The 21,828-nt window shown below is 37.3% G+C and overlaps 1 protein-coding gene across 3 annotated transcripts in view; it reads right to left on the bottom strand.

Moving 5' to 3' along the window:
* KCNIP4 (potassium voltage-gated channel interacting protein 4) overlaps positions 1-21,828 on the bottom strand; it is a 434,674-nt gene that overhangs the window by 267,111 nt on the left and 145,735 nt on the right. The window contains exon 2 of one of the 3 annotated variants that reach the window (XM_068943281.1): positions 21,730-21,810. The exons of the other annotated variants lie outside the window; for them this stretch is intronic. Within the exon in view, the coding sequence (XP_068799382.1) occupies positions 21,730-21,766 (37 nt within the window). The 5' untranslated portion in view covers positions 21,767-21,810. The remainder of the gene's footprint in view (positions 1-21,729; positions 21,811-21,828) is intronic. 3 annotated transcript variants of the gene reach the window in all.

Genomic DNA, 21,828 nt, shown 5'->3' with positions numbered 1-21,828 from the left:
ATCATTTTTTTATTTTTTTTTATTGATTAATTATTTTTACCTTTTTTAACTTCAAAGTGAGCTGAGTCCCATTGGTAGCTAAATTTAACAAAGCTTTTGTTACTTTGTTTTTTGATTTTTAATGAACATGCATACTGAGATACACAAATTATCATTCCAAATGCTTAATTTCTCCTTTGATTTTCCCTACAAAAATGGGTTTTAAAGATTTTCATGAACCTCTTCTTAACCACTTAACATTATATTAGATAGTAAATAGATCTTACTCTTATTCTTTCTGCAAAGAAATGACCAAAAATATTCCAATTTTAGATATGGGCACTAAGAACTTTGTGAAAGTTCTAGTACAAAAAGAAAGTGGAGAAGATGAACATTTTGACGGGCATTAATTTTGTTTGTTGTGAGATTTTGTTATTTGGATGGTTAAACCTGCGTCTAACACTTCTAATCTGAGACACAGATTACACTATTATTTAATATACAATTTTATAATACCAACTGTTTTAATATTATAAGTGTATAACTATATACAATTATTTTAATATTATAATTATACAATCCTAGTTAATTTCATTGTATTGATATCTGCTTCTATACTGAGGGATTTTACAATATGTTCAGAAACCTAGATTTACCAGATTTTGGATTCTGGGAATTTATTTCAGTTTTTATAGTCCTGAAGAATATGGCTTTGTGTTTTTATTCTGTGTTTTCATGTATTTTTTTTAAGAATTCTTGAGAGAATGTAGATACCAATGGCTTGAAAATGTTATGAATTAGTGCAATTATTTCATCTGCAGCTGTTCATTTAAACCACTTATTGTGGCTCAGCCGATGACTGATGGAGCCCATCCTTGCTTGAAAACTGAAAGCTACTGTATGAATTCCCTGTTTTGTGCTAGGCACTGAAGAACATCATATAACCCTGAGTGCTGCCCTCCTCTCCTCTTTAGCTTAACCAGAAAGTTCAGCTTAAAAGATGAGTAAAAAATAAACTAGGAGAAGGAGAGGAAATAAAATAATATCTCCAGAAAATAAATAAATACCATCACGTTAAATGAAAGACATGACAGGTGTAACAAGTGACAAGCTTTGCTGACAATCCTTTTTCTGGAGTTTGACATTTAGTAGTTATTCATGGCAGGAGTCACTACAGCTCCTAACAATCCTTTCAAACAATTTGCTTCATCAGCAAACACGTGTAATAAGATGCAAATAGCATTTTTAAACGAGGAACACAGAGAACATCTTAAGCAGTAAGATGATTTTATGCTCATTTCCCAGCTCCCTGGGGTAGCGGTCCTAAGAGGAAGACTATTGTACATGGAGGAGCGAGTGACCCACGTAACAGGGGACCTGAGACGGCGCAGGCCTGGGCTGCGCTGCGCTGTGCTGCACGTATGCCTCAGCCGCAGGGTAAACATGGCCAGTTAATCGTACCGGAGGAGCCTGCAGGCAGCTCCTACTTGGTGCCTGGCAATTACACCACCTGCGCATCCTTGTCTTTATCTTCAAGAGAAGCAGCATGTTATGCGCACATCCTTTTGCCTGAGCATAGAAATGACAGAGTTCCATAATTCTAAAAAAATCCTATAAAACCTCCAAAGACCAAAATGTTGGGGAACCTCCCCATGGACAGGATCTGCGCCATGTGCTGTGCTCTGACTAGACGTCCATCCGATGTTGCACAGCTTGGGGTTCTCAGCATCTGAAAGGATGTAAGATCATCCGTAGTACACTCTCTTTCCTTCTAGGGTTAGTGCCAATACCAGGTGTCAACACCTTACAGAGTAGGAGTGACTTTCTTACTGGGATCCGTAGCAAGCACTAGCCCTGTGCGTTACACCAGGCTGGCACTCTGGGCGCTGAACTATTTTTTTCAAAAATGAAAATACAAACATAAAATGGGAAATAAAAATACAAACATAAAACAAGAAAAAACAGCACCAACATCATCATCAACAGAAAAAGTAAAAAAAAAGGGGGAATTCTTGTATTACCCGGCACGCCTTACATTGCTTACACAGAAAAGAGTGCCTTGGCTCCCTGAAAGTAGAAATCAGTCTGCTAGAAGATAAAAACTGGACATATGCATTCAAAAGAGTCAAGTCAGAAAACTTGTTTCACTCGTACTCTGTTTTCTTCCGTATTTCCAGCTTGCTCTTCAGTATCTGCCATGATAGTGCCTTTGACTGTCTCTTCTATACAGATGCTTTTCTGGGCCTGCAATTTATGATTAGGAGGAATGCTTTAATTGATTTCTATGGGAAAAAAATCCTCTTTTAAAATCATGCTCTTAGTCTCTTTGCCAGTGTTTTCCTTCCTTAGGGTATATAGCTAGGGTCAAAGCTGCAAGCAAAACCAGACTGTTATCTTTCCCAACCTTGTATTTTTAGTCTATTATAGTTGTTTGGCTGTTTTTAAGGGCTAGGTTGGAAGCCCAGGAGAGATAGGAGCTATCCTTGTGTATTATTTTTAACACCATTTTAAATGGAATAAATATTTTTTTCCACTATGTGGCAGCAAAGCCGTTTAAGAGGAAGAACTGCATAGTCTCAAGAACTTTTTGCTAAGTCAGTTGAAAAATATGAATAGCTAAAGTTCTGACTATTTAATCCATAGTCCTAAGTGAATTGGATTCTGTTTGGAAGATTAATTCTTTGCTCTAGAATTTTAAATCACTACCAGTTTTTTTTTCCCTTATTTTACCATATCTATTTATTTTTTTCATGGTTCTTTTTTCCATAATGAAAGTCTTGAAACACAAAACAGTTCCTAAAAATTTAGAATGATGTTTTGCTGTGTTATACAACCATGCTAAAGACCCATTGAAGGTAAAAGACACCCCTTTCTGTAATGCCTGATAGGAATAACCAGGAAACATGCAAGCAAGCAATGTGTGTTCTGCAATTTAGTAAATATTATGAATCAGATACAAAAATGACACAGAGCAATCAAAGGGAAATTATGTTGTTTTTTTCCATTACCAATGTCTCTGATTCCACTTTCTTTTTGCAAATGAGCAAGAGGTAAGACACAAATAATGAAATTCTTTCCTGAAGAATCAGATTAGACAAAAACATTTGCAGCCCCAATCTGTAATCCTCTAGATTCAGAGTCACTACTTGAAATAGCAAAAATCATAGTGACATTTCTCTGATCAATGGCTAAAAACCTCTTGATCATGGCAAAGTACCAGCACGCGCTCTGATTCCAGTTTTTCATCTCAATTTGAAAGAACCGACTACTTTTCCTAACTTCCACTCTCCACCTTCCTGATTTACCAGGCACAACTTTTCGTCACCTATCAGGTTCAGACTGTCTAATTTGGGGCACAGCACATGTTGGTTTTGCTCATCAGTTAGCTTTTCACCTTTTCACTGCACTATTTAGGCTTTCTTCTTTTAAGTCAAAAGGTCAAATTCTTTCTTATACATAGTGATCTACTTCCTTAAAAGCTTTAAGAGAAAATTGTTGCTATCCTCAAAAAGTTAGGAATTAAGTTTTCGGGGAAAATTCATTTCTGTATGTTTCAAAGCAATGCATCAAAGAAAAGATTTTGTATAGCCATGAAAATGATCAAAGAATTAATTATGGCTGTATCAGCTAAACAAAGCTGAGTAGCATCACTGATTTATTTTCTGCAATAGACAGTAGAAAAATGATTACATTATAGCAATTAATGTCTAATGCGAAAATGGCTTAAAAACATACTAGTGTCTGCATTATAGTAAGGTAATTAAGAGCAGAATTTTAGATGAAGATCATGCTATGTGACACCTAGGTTATGGATTATTTAGGCATCTGGCTGAACCTGTATCTATAGTGTGATTGAATAATATTTTTTTTCATGATGGATGATGAAGTACATTAGATAGAAAACCACAATATTGAAATCACTGGACGATATCTCTTACACATATGAATACATGTATACAGTTGCATATGTAGCAGTTGGTCTCATTAGTATGAAACTAAATCTAATCCTGCTAAACTGGGATTTATAGAAATTCAAGAAAACTAAACTGGATATGATGTGTTATATCAGAGAGGTTCATTTGTCATGAGGGACTCGATGACTTACGATTTAAATATATAGCGATAAATTACTTCTAGGAAAGAGGATAATGGTGTGTTTCAAACAGAAAAAGCTACTAAATTTTAAATTTAAAACAATGGGAGGAAATAAGTATTTGTCCACACTCAAACCAGTCTTGAAAAATGGAGAGGAAATTTTTTTTAATTAAAAAAATAGCAATTGCCTTCAAGTTTTAATCTCAGTATTGTATGTCAACATTGAATGACTCACAATATAAATCTTTTAGAAATTATTCTATTATCATTGTCATATTCTGGTAAATCGATACTGACTTCCTGTCTTGTCACCCTACTTTATCTTCAATAATGGAACAAGATTGTTTTGCCAGTATAAATCTGACTTATCAATGCTTTGCTGTGGATAACTCTAAGTCCATCTACTATAAAACTACTACTACAAGGTCATTCCTAATCAGCTCTTAACTTTGATATATTATAAAACATTTCAAATTAATTTTAAAAACATTTAATGAAAGCAGGTAAAGGAACTGAGCATATCACAGAATCACAGAATCGTTTAGGTTGGAAGGGACCTCTGGAGATCATCTAGTCCAACCTCCCTGCTCAAGCAGGGTCCTCTAGAGCATATTGCCCAGGATCACATCCAGACGGGTTTTGACTATCTCCAGTGAAGGAGACTCCACCACCTCTCTGGGCAACCTGTTCCAGTGCTCTGTCACCCTCACAGTGAAGAACTTTTTCTCAGGTTCAGATGGAACTTCCTGTGGTTCAGTTTCTGCCCATTGCCTCTTGTCCTGTTGCTGGGCACCACGGAGAAGAGGCTGGCCTCATCCTCTTGACACTCCCCCTTCAGATACTTGTACACGTTGATGAGATCCCCTCTCAATCTTCTCTTCTCCAGGCTGAACAGGCCCAGCTCTTGCAATCTTTCTTCAGAGGAGAGATGCTCCAGCCCTCTAATCATCTTGGTAGCCCTCCGCTGGACTCTCTCCAGGAGTGCCATGTCTCTCTTGTACTGGGGAGCCCAGAACTGGACACAGTACTCCAGGTGAGGCCTCATATGTGCTGCCTGCAGCTATTACATGTCACCGTACCTATTGATTTCAGAGCAAGGTATGACCTATGTAAGAAGGCTCATTTTTACATGTCAGAAGTTCAGATTCCTTTGGCATAACTTGAAGTAGATGTTTTTAGCTAACGCTTTTTAGCTTTACTGTAGGTTAAATGGTTATGCTACTTGTTAAATCTCTAGATTTAACAGGAATAATAATATATACCTCATGTTTTACAAGCATACAATGATAGCTTCTGCTTACTGAATCACACACATACTTTTCCTATCCAATATCTATGCTTGCATACACACACATATACTAGATAGTTGTATATATTTTACAAAACAGAGCCTGGATTATCTGGTCACTTCTTGAGTCTACTAAATACTGCCTCCAAATTATCTCGTAATAAATTAATCATACATCTTGAGAAAAAATCGCATATACTTTTCCAAATTGTACAACTACAGTTCTTGCCATCTATATTTTCAGATCATCTATGTGTATATGCATGAAAAAATTAAACACATAAAGGGATTATTCACAGTTTTAAGGTAGAGGCTTCATGTAGGTAAAAGGATATTGTAGTTATTTTATGAATTCCTGGAGGTATAGTGTGGAAAAGAAAATTAATAATAGCAACTTTAGTACCACTGTGCCCAAGTTCTTTATGCAGTAGCTTATTCCACTGAAAACGGTATCCACAGAAAGACAAAAACCACTGTTTCGGTAGAGTTAACTAGCTCAGTCACCTGGTTGATTAATATGCAAGCACCATGCACTACCATTCAAATCAAAACTGCTTGAACTTAATGGGCTTGAAGGTTTCAATCAAAATTAGGCTTCTGGCTGGCTTAAAACCATGTAATGGTAGCTTTTCTTGCTACTCTTAATGTCCACTCACCAAAAAGGGCAACTCAAGCTAACATTCAAATGAACCAAGGCAGGTACCCAAAGTAGCCTAGGTACATTTGGAAAGTGAGCTCATCTGCCTCACTGAGCTCCATGCTGCTGGGACTGCTTTGTTTAAAGTTGATTCAGCTATTTCTACACTACAACACAGTCATTAGGGCAGACATTCACCAAATATCCCTTCACTATCTTTAGTCAAGCTGACTAACTCAGAGGAGTAGCTGATACACCAAATGTCTGTGCTGCCATTCAGAAGGACCTCTACAGGCTGGAGAGATGGGTGGGAAGGAACCTCCTGAAATTCCACAAAGGTCCTGCACCTAGGGAGGAATAATCCCAGGCACCAGGACAGGCTGGGGTTGACCTCTGGAAAGCAGCTCTGCAGAGGAGGACCTGGGAGTGCTGGTGGACAACAAGTTAAACATGAGGCAGCAATGTGCCCTTGTGGCCAAGAAGGCCAATGGGATCCTGGGGTGCATTAGGCAGAGTGCATTTGCCAGCAGGTCGAGGGAGGTGATCCTGCCCCTCTTCTCAGCCCTGGTGAGGCCACATCTGCAGTACTGTGTCCAGTGTTGGGCTGCCCAGTACAAGAGAGTCCTGGCACTCCTGGAGAGAGTCCAGCAGAGGGCTACAAAGGTGATGAGGGGACTGGAGCATCTCTCCTCTGAAGAAAGACTGCGAGAGCTGGGCCTGTTCAGCCTGGAGAAGAGAAGACTCAGAGGTGATCTGATCAACGTGTGTAAGTATCTGAAGGGGGAGTGTCGAGAGGATGAGGCCAGTCTCTTCTCCGTGGTGCCCAGCAACAGGACAAGAGGCAACGGGCACAAACTGAACCACAGGAAGTTCCATCTGAACCTGAGAAAAAAGTTCTTGACTGTGAGGGTGACAGAGCATTGGAACAGTTGCCCAGAGAGGTAGTGGAGTCTCCTTCGCTGGAGATAGTCAAAACCCGTCTGGATGTGATCCTGGGCAATATGCTCTAGAGGACCCTGCTTGAGCAGGGAGGTTGGACTAGATGATCTCCAGAGGTCCCTTCCAACTTCAACCATTCTGTGATTCTGTGAATACCTGGATCAGTGAAGCGTGTTGGTTGGCCTTTAGAGCTAAACAATCACTACAAATATCAGTGTGCAACGAAAGCCCTCTGCTATTATGAAGCCTTGGAAGACATCATAGGGTTTATTTTATCAAGCTGGTGGGAGACGTGAGTGGCTGGCAGTCTGAGGACCCACTTTGTGTTTCTCTGATTTCACACTGGAGGGATCTGGGCTGCTGCTCCAAGTCCCGAGCACTACTGGAGAGAGTCCAGCGGAGGGCTACAAAGATGATGAGGGGACTGGAGCATCTCTCCTCTGAAGAAAGACTGCAAGAATCTTTCTGTCTCCTGTTCAGCCTGGAGAAGAGAAGACTGAGAGGCGATCTCATCAACGTGTGCAAGTATCTGAAGGGCGGGTGTCAGGAGGAAGAGGCCAGTCTCTTCACAGTGGTGCCCCGTGACAGGATGAGAGGCAACAGGCACAAACTGGAACATGGAAAGTTTCATCTGAAAATGAGGAAAAATTTCCTGTGAGGGTGACTGAGCACTGGAACAGGTTACCCAGAGAGGCTGTGGAGTCTCCTTCCTTGGGAATATTTAAAACCTGCCTGGACACAATCCTGAGCAATGTGCTCTAGAGGACCCTGCTTGAGCAGGGAGGTTGGACTCTCCATAGGTCCCTTCCAACCTCAACCATTCTGTGACCCTACTATGCTTCAGCCTGGTACCAGTGAACCTGTCCATCACAGATAGCCACACGCCCTGACGAGTCCTTCATCACAGTACACGTCCTGGGGACTTCAACAAAAAACTTTGCTTAAAAATCACTAACATAATTTAGAAATAAACACACAAATAAAAGAATTAGCATCAATTATAGCTGGTAGACAGCACAATACAGGTACACAGGGATTCGGGGCATAGCAGCCTAAATGTCTACTTCACTTCCCCTCCTCTCAATGTTTGGTGATTACCCTGTCTCAGTATCTGGAAGGTCACTGAAAAAGAAAAGTGACTTCAGTTTGAAATTTATGAATTAAGGTCTCTTAATGAAAAATGGATTTCAATTTGTTAGCTTGCATGAGGAAGAACTAAGTTTAACCCTAAAGAAAAGCAATTAGTAGACTTCCAGAATCCCAAGCAAAGGCTATAATTCCTTTAGAGAGGAATAAAAGTTCCAGGAAGGGGACATGAAGGTTTAATGAAGTGTGAAATTTGTCTGCATAACTTGTGTGTGTGTTTGTTTGCACACAAACTCAAAATTCAATTTCCTTTTATTGGCTGGTGCTGCCTCTGCAAATACATGTTCAATAAAACTACAGACCTGTGGTTTACAGCGTTATTATAATTCTCCAACCATTTTCGCAACATACAAAAATAGAGAATGATACAGAGATAATAAGTCAAAATGTTTTTTAGAGTATTAGAGCCATTTTTCAAAATAAACTTAGCTTTAGTTAGTTCATTAGGTAATATTACTGTATTATTCCACGCATTTACATTATTAACACACATATATCTACTCTATACAATTCACTATTGCAGCAATAGTTTTATGTTTTATAGACTTAGAAGATACTGTGGAACCATAATTTTGGTCTCATAGGTATCATCTCTACTTATGTTATCACTTCCTATTTTGCTAAAGGACATTTGCCTCTTTCAGTGCATAGTTAGACCATCTTCACTTATCTTTGACACATGTTTTAACTTCTGCATTAAGTGCTCATATTCACTGCATAGACCTGGTCAAAGATTAGAGCGGAGAAGAACCTAAAGGCACAATTTATTGTTTCTACCTTTCTATTGAAATGTCTTTTAGAGCAAAAAAATTTTAAATTCGCCATCGATACAATAACAAACTTTATAACCTTAAACTTGATAAGGAAACTAAAAGTGCTAGAGTCAAACATTTAGCTGTATTTAACCACAGCAATACATGGAGCAATAAGTAGCGAAACTTTTAAAAAAGATACAAGGTTTTCTTTCTGTTTCTCCATAAATGGGGATAAGGGGAGGCTACGTTACTAGATTTTGCAAAGCATTACTTGAGGCTTATCTTTCAACTCTTCATTTTGTTTTATTAAAAGTCTTCCACTTAAATCAGTCTTGGTTTAGAGTATTTTATATTAAATTATTTCAAGTGGACTGCACTAAAGAAGATGAAAAAAACTCAGCATCTGAACAGTAATGGAGAAGGAAAGGAATTTCTGAAGCCTAAGCTTCCCCACTCCCAGTCATATTCATAGTTAGAGAGTTGTTCTGAAGAGGTATTTTTTAAATTAAAAAGAAATGCAGGGTCCGGAAGAAAATAAAGGAAAGAAGTCAAGACTGAGCTGTCAGAGGCACTGATAAGATTCAATGCCTTTACCTCCAGTTGACTGCTATGGGTGCTTCTGCTGCCTACCACTTTAGAAAAATGTCTGAAAGGGTCAATCTGAGCATTTATCAACAAGAAAACAAATCATCTTATATTTTACTACATTTTACTCATTGAAATGTTCATTTAAAAAGCTCTGGCTAAGAAATTATCCAGAAAGAAGTCATTCAAAATTAGAAGGTAGCTTTAGAATTAATGAGACAAAAACATATTTAGACTTATCCAGCAAACTTAATGCCACTGCTCTGAATAAAATATTCACCTATGTCTGTAGTTACAGAGATGTTATTGTGTAGAAAACTAGAACATGATCTTAGAATGCATTAGATATTCCATGGTAGCATATTCTTCCTACATGGTTAAAAATTTACCACTCTCATGGATGAATAAGCTACTTAACATTTATCAGGGGATAAAAACACATAAAAGGAAAATTACTATGTTTACTATTTTTTTGGTATCCTACCTCTTAGTAACATTTAATGAGCCCTGACTTTCAGTCTTTGTTTTGTTAACAGCAAATGAAGTAAACAGTTCAAAAAACAACTGTATATGTTCACGTTTCATTAAAAGCACAGTAGTAGAACAATTAAACTCATGGAAGCTAGGAAGATGCATGTCTTTGTAGACTTGGTGAAAAAAATTGTAATGGTTCTACAGGCATCAGTACCTTCAAGCTCAAAGAGCAAATAAAACATAGTAGAAATTAATGAGTTAAAGCCATCAAAGGCTTTTGATGGATTAAGAGTACCTCATATATTTGGAGAACATGCGGTTTTGGTAGAAGACAGTTTGGAGCTGCAAAGTCTTCTCCAATTGATGCAAAGAAGTGATGTCTGTCCTTTGTCTGAGAGAGGCCACATGGCCAGAATGAACCATACACGGTAGACAGATGCTACAACTTCTGCATATCGTATTGTATGACAGTTACAGACTCCCAGGTTTTCAGTACAAAATAGATATACTTTCCAATGTGGGTAACAACACGCAAATGCCCATCAGCACACCACCACCTTGCCTGCAGTGCAACTGCCCTATGGTATTTTTAGGGAGGTTTAGCTCCCTGATATGTGTACTCCTACATGAATACTACTGCATATTTGTGAAAACAGATACGTAATTAGGGAATGTCCTTAAATATTTTCCATATACATTTTTCTCAAGAAATGCATAGCTAATCCATATTTACTTCCTTGTTTCCCACTTTTTACACAGAGAGTAGGAAACAACTTGGCAAATGTTCCTCAAAGCGCAGAACGAGTCACATTGTGCTCTTCGGAGCCAAGGCGCACAGAGCACTCAATTGTTTTACAGCACTGTTGTCTAGTACTGATCACACCGCTATCATAAAAGTGCTTTATTTATAGCATATGGCTGAGTCTGACTGACATTATTTGTATCTCACAAATTATGCTCCATAAAAAATGACTGGCTTTCTTATGAGAAAACACGTCCACATAATTGATAGCACAATACAGGAAGGTGCTAACAACTATCAATTTCTGTTGTCAAAAAGCAGCTGAGGCTGAAATGTGCTGCTTAATGTACTAGCAAGATTATCTGAGACATATATAAAATTGTCTAAAATCCTACCATTCGGGAACCAATTTTATGTTTTTTTTCTTTTTTAAGGAATAAAAGATAATCTACAATACTAGCCTTTCCCCTGCAGTTTCAAAATTTGGTTCTAACTCTACTTATTAAGAGGGAAGATATAAGACTTTTCACATGTAAAATATTTATCAAATAAAGGATATAGTTAGAAACATAATTATGTATTATAAGTGGTAGAAAAAATTAAAAATATTTGATGCTTTGCTCCTAAGAATATTTAAATAATGAATATTTCAAACTCAATCTTTCGGATATTTAATACTTTTTTAATAGTAGGGAAAAAACAGTCACTTCATCTTTTACTGCAAAGATACAAGGAAACTTCCTTTTGGAATTATTAACAGCCTTTGAATGCAGCTAGGGTTCACAGATGTGACAATCTGATGAATCTCATGACTATGCTGCATTATCAAAAAATTAAACACCCAAACATCCTTGGCAGCTTGATAAAAAAATGAATTGCTCTTTCTGTCACGCAAGAGGATACAATCTTGCAAAAATTAGGTAAACACATTGTTTTTAAACGTGCCCATTTTTTCACATGACTTTTTACTATTCTGCAGCCATCACCAACCTTTAAAAACTAAGCTGAAGACTGGTTATCTCTCTGGATTATGAATTTTAAAGCTACTTAAATTACTAACTGTAAACTATTTCTAAAATTATATAATAGAGAATCATACGATAACATGCCTTAAATTGTATTTTGCCTAATCAATCAATTATAATTCCAACAACATAAAATATGTTTTCACAGCTAATACCAGAGAGGAATTTTCTGTCAAGTTTTCCAAAGTCTTTCCAAGTCTTCCAAAAAATAATTTATTTTAGTAAAAGGAATGTAAAATTAGTTTCTGCACTGCAGATAGACCTTCCAGTATGGTCACAAACTACTGAAAATATTCTTACGCGGAATCTGAAATTACCTTGTCATTAAATATGTGTTACCTTTCTCAAATAAAATCCTATTTAACAGGCATAAGAAGCTTCTGTGATATCTGTGTCCTTGACTGAAATCACAAAGCAACCTGCAGGTCTACCTGTGAGTTTGCCATATCATGTAGTCCTGCAGCACACTACTCAATCTTGCTGCTTGCAGAAGGAGTGGATCTCTGGAGGAAGGCTCTGACCTCAGTATTCTGGTCCCTTCAGTGTTTCCTGTCTGCTATGAGAAGGAGAAGAACTTGATTCCTTTGCTGGAATGCAGCTCCTCCTTTTCACTTCACTTTACACTTGCCAGGTAATTTTTTTTTTTTTAATTTACCCAGAATATTCTTTTCTTGTTCATTTAGCCTGTCCTAACAGATCAAAGAATCTTTTTTATCCAAACTAGAGGTCCTTAAAGGGGCAAAGATGATCTTACAGGGGGGCTATGAGGAGATTAGCAGCCCAGAAATATATGGGACACTTGCCAGTTTTAAATTAGTCCTGAGTGCACAAGTCAGTGTAGTATCAGTATCAGTGAGAGCATAACTGACTAAAAGTGAAGAAAAAAAATTGTGTGTGTGAAACGCAGAGCTTACTGTCCAGATTTTACCTTGAGTTTTAGAGAGTGAAGAAGCTACTGTAGAATTGGTTATTTTAGACTTGGCTCTGCCAAACAGAAAAGCATGGACTAGTAATATTAAGAGAGGTATTTGAGGGGAAAGCAGACAATACTGATATGTTAAGAAAAATGAGATATAGCAGCTAGAGAAATAACACAAAAATACTCTCCCACCCACCCACACCATCATCAAAAACAAGAGATTTCAGCACACTCTGGAAACTCATTAAGTATCTTTTCAAAAATGACCTGAAGATAAACATGGGCAGGTCTGCTGGCAGTTACTGAGGAAGATTATATTAAAGGTACAAATTATCACGATGCAAGGAAAGAAGAGGCCATTGCGTTATACTTGCATTTGGAAATCTTCAGTGACTGAATAATCAGAAAGGAATCAAACAAAAAAGGAAAATAAGGTCACATAACAAAGGATGAAGACAGAGGAGAAGAATATACAACAAAAAAGCTGAAGTATAAAATAAGTTTCAAATTGCAATAAACAAAAAGAAGAATTTTTAAACGTCTGTTATATAAAGAAGAAAACAAGCAGGTTAGTGGCAACAGGAAAGGAGTGAAAATAATGGAGATGCAGGTAAAATTCAGTTATCTAATATCACCTTCATTCCACTCTACAAAAAAAGATGAAACTTGCCAAGAAATTCAAGACAACTTTGAGAAGAAAATACTTTGCAAATCAAAGTATGAGAAGAATATATTACAGAATATACAGATGATAGGCATTCAGCTGGGCCTCACTGAATTCACCTTAGAAAAACAAGACAAAGCAACTTCTGAATCATTAACAATTATCTCTCTGAGCTTCTGGAGGACAGGGGAGGTCCCAGAGGACTGAAGGAGGTCAAATAGAGCATTTATCTCTTAAGGAGGAGAAAAAGGAGAACTGATGGAATTACAGACCAATCAGCCTAATTTGATTCCTGCAAAGATTCTGTGACAAATTACTAGGCAAATGTTTAGCCACCGCCCAGATAATTTTAAGATTAGCTCTGTCTCACTGAAAACCATAACCCTAAAAAATCCCAATCAACTCAAAATCTCAAACCAGGAAACAGGTTTGTTTGTCAAATCAGTGTAATTTTTTTTTTTTTTTAAACAGGGTAGGTGGCCTGCTGGAGTACAGAATATATTTCAGTTCACAAAATACATAGCTAAAACCTGTATTTCAGTTTTATGGGCCAAGAAAGATGCACAGGATCAGTACTGTCTTCAATAGACAATATATCCACAGGAATATAAGATTCTGTATTTACCTATGGGAAGCCACTTTAAAACTAGCCTAAGAGAATTACTGTAATTGCTAAAGGGACACAATATTTACAGAATATTTTTTTCTGCAGTAATAAATAACGATTTGTAAACTGATTGCAAGACCACGGGTAACATGCCAGTTACATATTCTCTGCAGGGCATAAAGGGCCTGCAGAGGGCCCTATAAAATTATATAGAATCACACACTCAGAGAATTATTTAGGTTGGACAGAAGCCTTTGGAAATGATCTGGTCCAACTTCCTGCTGAAAGTAGGGCCAACATCAAAGACAGGTTCAACTTCCAAGTTAGGTCAGGTTGCTCAGCGTTTGTGTTCATCTCCTCTTGTCCTTTCACTCCTAAGAGGAGCTGGCTCCACCTGCTCTGAAAACACCCCTTAGGTGGCAAGGTGTCCCATTTAACCTTCTCTTCTTCAGCCTGAAAAAGCTCAGCGCTCTCAGCTGCTCCTCAGTGTCATATAACCCAGCCCCTTAACCATCTCAGTGGCCTCAGGTGGCCTTGTTGCACTTTGTCAATGTCCTTCCTGTACTGCACAGCCCAAAATTAGAGACGGTCCTCCAGATGAGGTATCACAAGAGCTGAATAGAGGGGAAGAAGCACTGCTACAAGAGAAAGAACCTTAAACATAGAGAAGGCTAAGTCATTCTCCCATCTTATTAAACCCGACTACAAGCGCTCTGGAGAACTTATTTGTCTCCTACTCCATATTCAAAGTTTATGAGGTGGGAAATCCCTCTCTCAGACCCATTAAATTTTCCCCCAAGTCAAGCCAGAGGGCATTATAGCCAAAGCAGCAACGCCACAAATACTCACCAATTTAACAAATTTTTTTTTTTATGCTGAAGTAAATCAATACAAGTTTTAACCATCCTATTTTCATATATGTTTCTTTAGACTACTAAAGGTGAAGACATCTCAGGTAAACTGCTAATTCTATTTTTAACTTTTTCTGTTCAAATAAATAAACAGCTAGAATAAAAACAAAATAAAAATAGCCTCTCCCTTTTACTACCTCAGACAACCCTCAGACAAAACAGTGCAGAAAACATCTAGCAAATTCCCAGGTCAGTGGGAAGAAATGAAGCAAGACGAGCATTCGACCTGCTACACATCTGCCATAGTAGGTCTGTTAAGAGGCAATGTGCCCGAACCATCAGTTGCTAAAGGACTGAATTCACAATAACCTTTATAGAGACATGGTTGAAGTATTAAAGCTCACAGTTCACGATTAAAAGGAAAACCAACTAGTCTCTGTTTTTAGAATCTCTGTCTCAGAGGTTCTGTCTATATTCTTCCATTTATATTTGAAACTTTCTTTTTGCTCTAAAATGCATGATTTTTGACAGAGAAACAAGGCAAGGTGAAAAGATTAGCCCATTAGTCTGCCATACACATTTATATGCCATGATACACGCAAGCACTCTTAGTATTGCACAAAACATGGATGTGTGCAATGTGCAATCCCTTTGCAAAAGCCAAGGAAAGTTCTGGAAAAGCCATGGGGATTTGAAATATGCGTGATTTGAAAAAACACAAAAAAAAAACCCTGGAATGATAGCAGTCAGCTCTGCCTATACTCTTAAATGGTTTCAAGCTGGAATACTTGCCGCAGTGATGTTTTACAATGGAATGGAAAATGAGTTAAATTCTTTGTGCTCACCTCCTAGCATAGACTATGGGAGTTATATTCTGTTTTACATCTGAAGTTTCTAAGGAGGGTATTCCTTCTACATTCACATGACTTTGGAGCCAGCAAAGGCCAACTCCATAACACAAGAAAGCAAGGCTTCTTGTACCGAGGCAAGACAAAAATACTCATCCAGCTCAGTATCCAGCCTCCAGAGGTGGCCAGAGATGTGTAGGGAAGACTGTAGAAGCGGATGCGCTCTTTAGAACATCCCTGATATCCTTAGCCAAGACCTTCTGAGCCAGAGATAAAATTTGGTGCTTAGTTGCCGTGTTGGATTTATCTTCAATGAATTTATATAATTGCTTTTTTAAATCTTTCTAAGCTCTGAGCAACATCAGTATCCGTTTAAGCGGCTTTCCAAGTCGACTATGCACTGCAGTGTGATAGGTACATCCTCTAGAACGTACCTCCTCGTACCTGAATTATGAGAAACAGTAAGCTTCTCTGTTTTCTTTCATGTCACTCAAAATTTTATAACCTCCTACTTCATCTCCTTCCTTTCCCTTCTTTAGTCATTTTTTTTTGAGGTTGAAGATCCCCGATCTTCTTAGTTATGTCTTTTAAAAAAGCCTTCCATACCTTTGATCATCCACGCCGCCTTTCTCTGTACTCTTTCTAGTTTTATTTTGTCCTTTTTGAGGCACCAGAACAGCAAACAGGACTCCAGATGAAGGCAATAGATTCATACAGCAGTATAATGATATTTGCTTTTGTTCTCGACTCCTTTCCTAGTAATTCTTAATATCATATTTCCTTTTTTATTGGCTTCTGAGCAACGAAATGACATTTTCAGAGCACAACCTATTATAATTCACAGGTCTCATTCCTGAGCGATAAAAGCAACAACACTACACACTACTGTGGATGTAATGGGAGGACTGTTTTTAACATGTGCATTGCTTTACATCATCACGTTAAACACATAAGGAAAGGGAAGTTTTGATGCACCAGTTACATTATTTATTAAAAAATATCATATCTAAATGAAAGTATTTAATGTTCAATGACTTGGACCTTTTTACAGGAAAGTCAAGTCCCGTATAAACAAGGAAAGGTAGTGTTGAAAGTTGCATGAATATTGCTACAACAGAATACCATTTTGCTTAAAGTCTGTTGCGCAGATCTCAGGCACACAATCTCAAAAAATTGTTACTGCAATGTTCGCTCTATTCTTCAAACTCAAGGATTTGTTTTCTGACATTATAAAAAGAAATGATAGGAAAACGTGTTTGCACAAGTATAGGTAACTGAATTTCTGTTTTTTTTGGTTTAAAGATATGCAGTTTTTTCCTTATGAAATCATGAGCATTTCCTTTTCATAATGATTACAGGGTCAGCATAAGCACATATATCATTACACCTGGGCTTTGAGTTGTGCCTGCAATGAAAAGACAGTTTACCCTCAGCCTATAATCCAGAATAAAAGTAGTCACAATAATTTCTTCAAATATTCTTTTCCAAAAGGAAAAGGAAGAAGTTGGCATTATTCAGGAATGGGCTTTAACTTGCTAAATACTGTTGTCTAGCGAGAAAACAAACAAACAAAAATGCCAAAGGAGTTTGTTTAGCCAGTACGTAATTCTTTTGATCCTTCCCAAATGCTTTTGTTTGGACAGTTGTATTAAAAGATGGAATGAAGGGTTAGTTTCAGCTACCCGTGGCATCCCTTCAGCTCGTGGTTCATTACTCAGTAATGCATCGAGGATGTCAGAGAAAGAGAGGTTCAGATCTCAATTCTTCAATAAGTTCTTTCAGCCCACTCCATTCTCAGGCAAGCAGTTCCCTCTTCCATTTTACTTGGATTAAGAAATTGATGCAAGAGGTTTGTAGTTAAATCTCTCTTGCGGATAAGAGTAGTGAAGACACATCCCTCATTCTGGGACGGTTCAGTCACTATGCTTGGGGGTAAAAATAAACACCAAGAGCAGGTCCTCATTCTCCAAAAGGCTTGTGAACTTAAGCCAGAGTTTTTACTGAATATGTATTTAAAAAGAAAAATCCCCGATACTTGAATATGAATATTCATTCTTTGAAAAAGGTAAAACATTTTAATTTTTGCATGATTTGATTTAGTCAGTGACCAAGCTGAAAAATATAAAATAAACCTGATTATTTAGATCACAAAATCCTTTTTTCACAGCAGTGAAGACTGGAGGCATTGTTGGAAATGATGTGATAGACGTATACGACAACAGAAGCCAGTTGGGTCAGCGCCCACCTGGAATATCCCTGGCTGATGTGTTAAGGGAACAAGGCATAGTGCTTCATTACACTTCAAAAAACACAGACCCCTGTGCTTACTGCAACTGTGTTGTAAACAGTTTACGAAACATAACTGGCTTAGAAACATTGCAGCTTCTCTGAAAGTGCAACAAACCCCCCACTAACATGGCAAATACTGTATATGGAATCCAATCGACTGTATTTCCTAAAACTTGTAAAGTTTACATGAGCAATTGTTCAAAATCAGCCTCAAAAAGGATCACGTAAGTGGTACATTGATGTTGTCTCTAATCAGGTAACAGGTTTTACCCACCACATAAGTCTTCCAGGTGATTTTAGTCCCTCTTACTTTATAATTGCTCAGAATTAGATTGATGAGTTCTGGGTATGCACAGGATGCCACAACAGTTGCTTTACAATAACTGATTTCCTAACCCCTCCCCTTCTTTTCTCTCACCAAGCATTTTAAAAACAAAAACACACTGGGTTGAAATATGTTGAAAAATCTCCACCCGGCATAGTTATGAGCCTGTGAAAACAGCACCCTTCTTTCTATCAAAAAAGGCAGAAGGGCAGCTTTTTTTGACACCTACACTTTTCGCTGTTAAACCACTGGATGATATTTCCTTTGACTACTCTCCCAGCCGTGTATCAATTTTAGCAGCCATCCCATCTTACAGCTATATTTCCTCTTTGCTGGACTCTTTCCAGTGGTGATTAGATCTGATTTTCTGCCTCCCTTTCCCACTTTCTTATTTTAGATTACTCTAAATACTCAACTATTACCAGTTTTCACTAAGAAGCATTTAGACTGGCAAATGGACAAAGAAGCACAGGCATGAAGAATGTAAAAATAAACAAATACCATTTTAGCTTAATAAAAACCTAAAAGATTTATAAAAGATTTTCAAGCTGTCTCTCTAATCTCATGTGTATACCCTCAGAAAAATGTAATATAATCCCTATGGCAGCTAAAAACTGAATAAAACATTACAGTTTAGCCCACTGAGAATAATAAATATCAAATAGTTGGTGTCAGAGAATCCTTACGTATAATGCAAATGTGTACTTCTACGCCATCTCTCAACATGTCTCTGAACATTGAAAAGGTAAAATAGTCTAAGCTTACTCAAAATAGATAAATAAATCATATGATGCAGATGCGCCTAAGGGACAAAGCATTTGATAACATCACTGACAAGCCGACTATACGCTGTAAAGCAGATCAAATAACAAAGAGGATATATTCTTCACCCATAATAGTAACTAAACAAAGAGGAAATTTAGAAGAACATTTAAGAAGATATTTGTTCTTCAGTAAAACTTTTTCTTGCCAAAGATAACTGTGTGATACCAAAAATAAGAAATTTTATTTTAGAAGTGTAGAACGATGATTTCAAGTTAAAACAACTGCTAATTTTTTACTAGTGAAATGAGGCTGAAAAAACATACCAATATGATACAGCTACAAACAAATTTTCAAAAGCATGGTCCTAAGTTCCAAGTATCCTAAAATAAAAGGCAAATAATGTATTCAGTTTCAATTTATAGCAAAAATATTAGAGCAGAAAAGGGTAAGAAGCATGTTAAAACATAAGGAATAAGCTTCTGTATGAGATAAGACAAAATAGAATAAGAAACTTCAACCTGAAAGGAGGCAATCAAAGCAAGATGTGACGGAGATCTGTAAACGCGTCAACGTACTGAAAAACGTGAATAAAGAACCGTGGCTCAGGAGTGCTTTCAACAGACAAACTAGTGGACACCCAATGAAACTAGCAGGCAGAGAAAGAACTATGTCTGCACACTGCATATTTAAGACACAAAACTCTCTTCCATGGAATGCTGCAGATCCTAAAAATACAAATGCATCCAAAAACAGCTGGAAAAATTCATGGATGAAAAATATGCCAAGGGCTATCAAATAAAATAGCATCATCTCTTGTTCAGGGAGTCTTTGCATTGTAAGTTGGTGAGAATGGGAGAGTATTCCTAGGACATCTCACTATAAGCTTTTTGTACTTTATACTTGTGCGGAACATCTTGACCCCTCACAGAGACAGGATATAGGACTAAATGAACTCTAGTCTGACCTACAAGAGACTTTTATGTTTTGCCTGTCATTTATATGACAAACCAGAATTTTATTTATACTCCCATAAACCTGTATGAACTCTTCAAAAAGGCTATAATAATTCTCTTTGCAGATAAAATAGCTATATACAGCTATATTGCCTAATAATAATAATTTAATTATAATATTATGCTGCCTAATAATATAATTTAATTATGATTGACAAGAAAAGGGTGGAACCAATTATAACCTATAGCGTGAAGCTATAGATTGTTAATATCACAACAGTTTAGACGTAAGGAGTGTATAAGCAATGCAACTGCTTAAAGCCAGTTAATATTATATTTTATTACCTGAACTATGTCAATACTATATCAGGCTGCACACAGATGTATGCTGCAATTTAGTTTGAAATACACAAATAATGTTAATGTATTGTGCAATATAAACAGTAGACACCATTATGTGCAACACTGATATCTTTGCCAGCATAGGCTGGCACTAAACTGAAAAAATCGTGAGAGGGCCTTACCATGTCTGAGCAGACAGAAATACAGACTCCTCTCACCTTCTTAGAGCTGCTGAAAATAAATGCTTATATGACTAGTAAGTAACTGTGTAGACTGTGAAGCCCAAGAAACAAATAAATTTAACGCAGGCTACCAGAGAAATAGGTCACCTTATTTAAAAGGAAAGAATTTAAATAAAAAGTGAAACAATCTAAGCTACAAATAGAAATTGTTACAATCAGCGAAAGATTAGAAGAAAGCTGAAAGACCATGCACAGCTTAGTCTCTCTTCATCAGATACTGGAAATACCTTGTATAGTTTAGAACTGGCTTGCTTTCATGCTTTCCTGTAAAAATAGTTCATGCATTACATGGTATTGAACAATAACTGTGATGTGATTATCTGCCTTATTTCCTCATCTACTGTGAGTAAAGAATGTTTTTGTCTTACACTTCTCACCCCATGTTGCAGCCCTACTGTGCCAACATAGCAAGAGGCAGGTTCTTCCTTTGCTACTGCCTCAGAGAGCTTATTCTCAAAAACGGATTCCCCAACATTTGCTGAATACGTTAGGAGAAGCTCCCTAAACAAAGTAGAACAATCGCTGTCACAATTCTCCAATCTTATTATCGCATATTACTTACCAAATCCCACCAAATAATTTTCAAAATATTGTATTACAGAATCAATCTTTAATCTTGTTACCAAAGACAAAGATTGTTTGCCTGCATGCATTGAAACCTGCTATTTCTGTTTTATGTTTTCACTTGTACTAAGCTTGCTGCCTACCTGCTCATTGTTCAATTCTTGAAAGCATGAAATGATTAAGCTTTTTTTGTGGCCATTTCCCTCTCTGTGGAGGACCACATCAAGCTTTTCATGGGTTTTTCCTCTTAAAAATATAGATGGTCTTCTTGTTGACGTACTGTGAGATATGAAGAGTTACCACCACTAAGCCCCTTCCACTTTCGCCATTAGGAGTCTAAATTACAAAATGATGAAATAATATTGCAAGAAAATAGTTGAGGAATCAGAATTATTAGCCAGGAATCCTGTAATTCCTGCCCCATTTGTTTATTCAGCTGTTCACACAGGAATACGTGGGCTAAAATAAGAGATCAACAAAATTAAAGACATAAACCCATTATTAACATATCATGCACAAAATGTAATGATCATTCACAATGATTTATTCACTTCCATTCAGAAGAGACTCAGGGGTTAGTTATCAGAAAGTATCACCACAATGCTTGATAGTGATAAAACCAACCAACCAACCAACGAAATGCAATGTTAGGAGTTGTTAGGAAAGGAACAGAAAACAGAAGAGCACCACTGTACCTTTATATACTGCTCTCAGCTCTTGAATATTGTGCATTATGTTGATTTTCCAGTCTCAGACGAACACAGTGCAACAAGAAACTTTCAGAGAAAAGGACA

Source organism: Struthio camelus, chromosome 4, assembly GCF_040807025.1.
Source record: "Struthio camelus isolate bStrCam1 chromosome 4, bStrCam1.hap1, whole genome shotgun sequence".
Taxonomy (NCBI): domain Eukaryota; kingdom Metazoa; phylum Chordata; class Aves; order Struthioniformes; family Struthionidae; genus Struthio; species Struthio camelus.
Note: the sequence above shows the minus strand (reverse complement) of the source record. Positions and strands in the feature narration are given on the sequence as shown.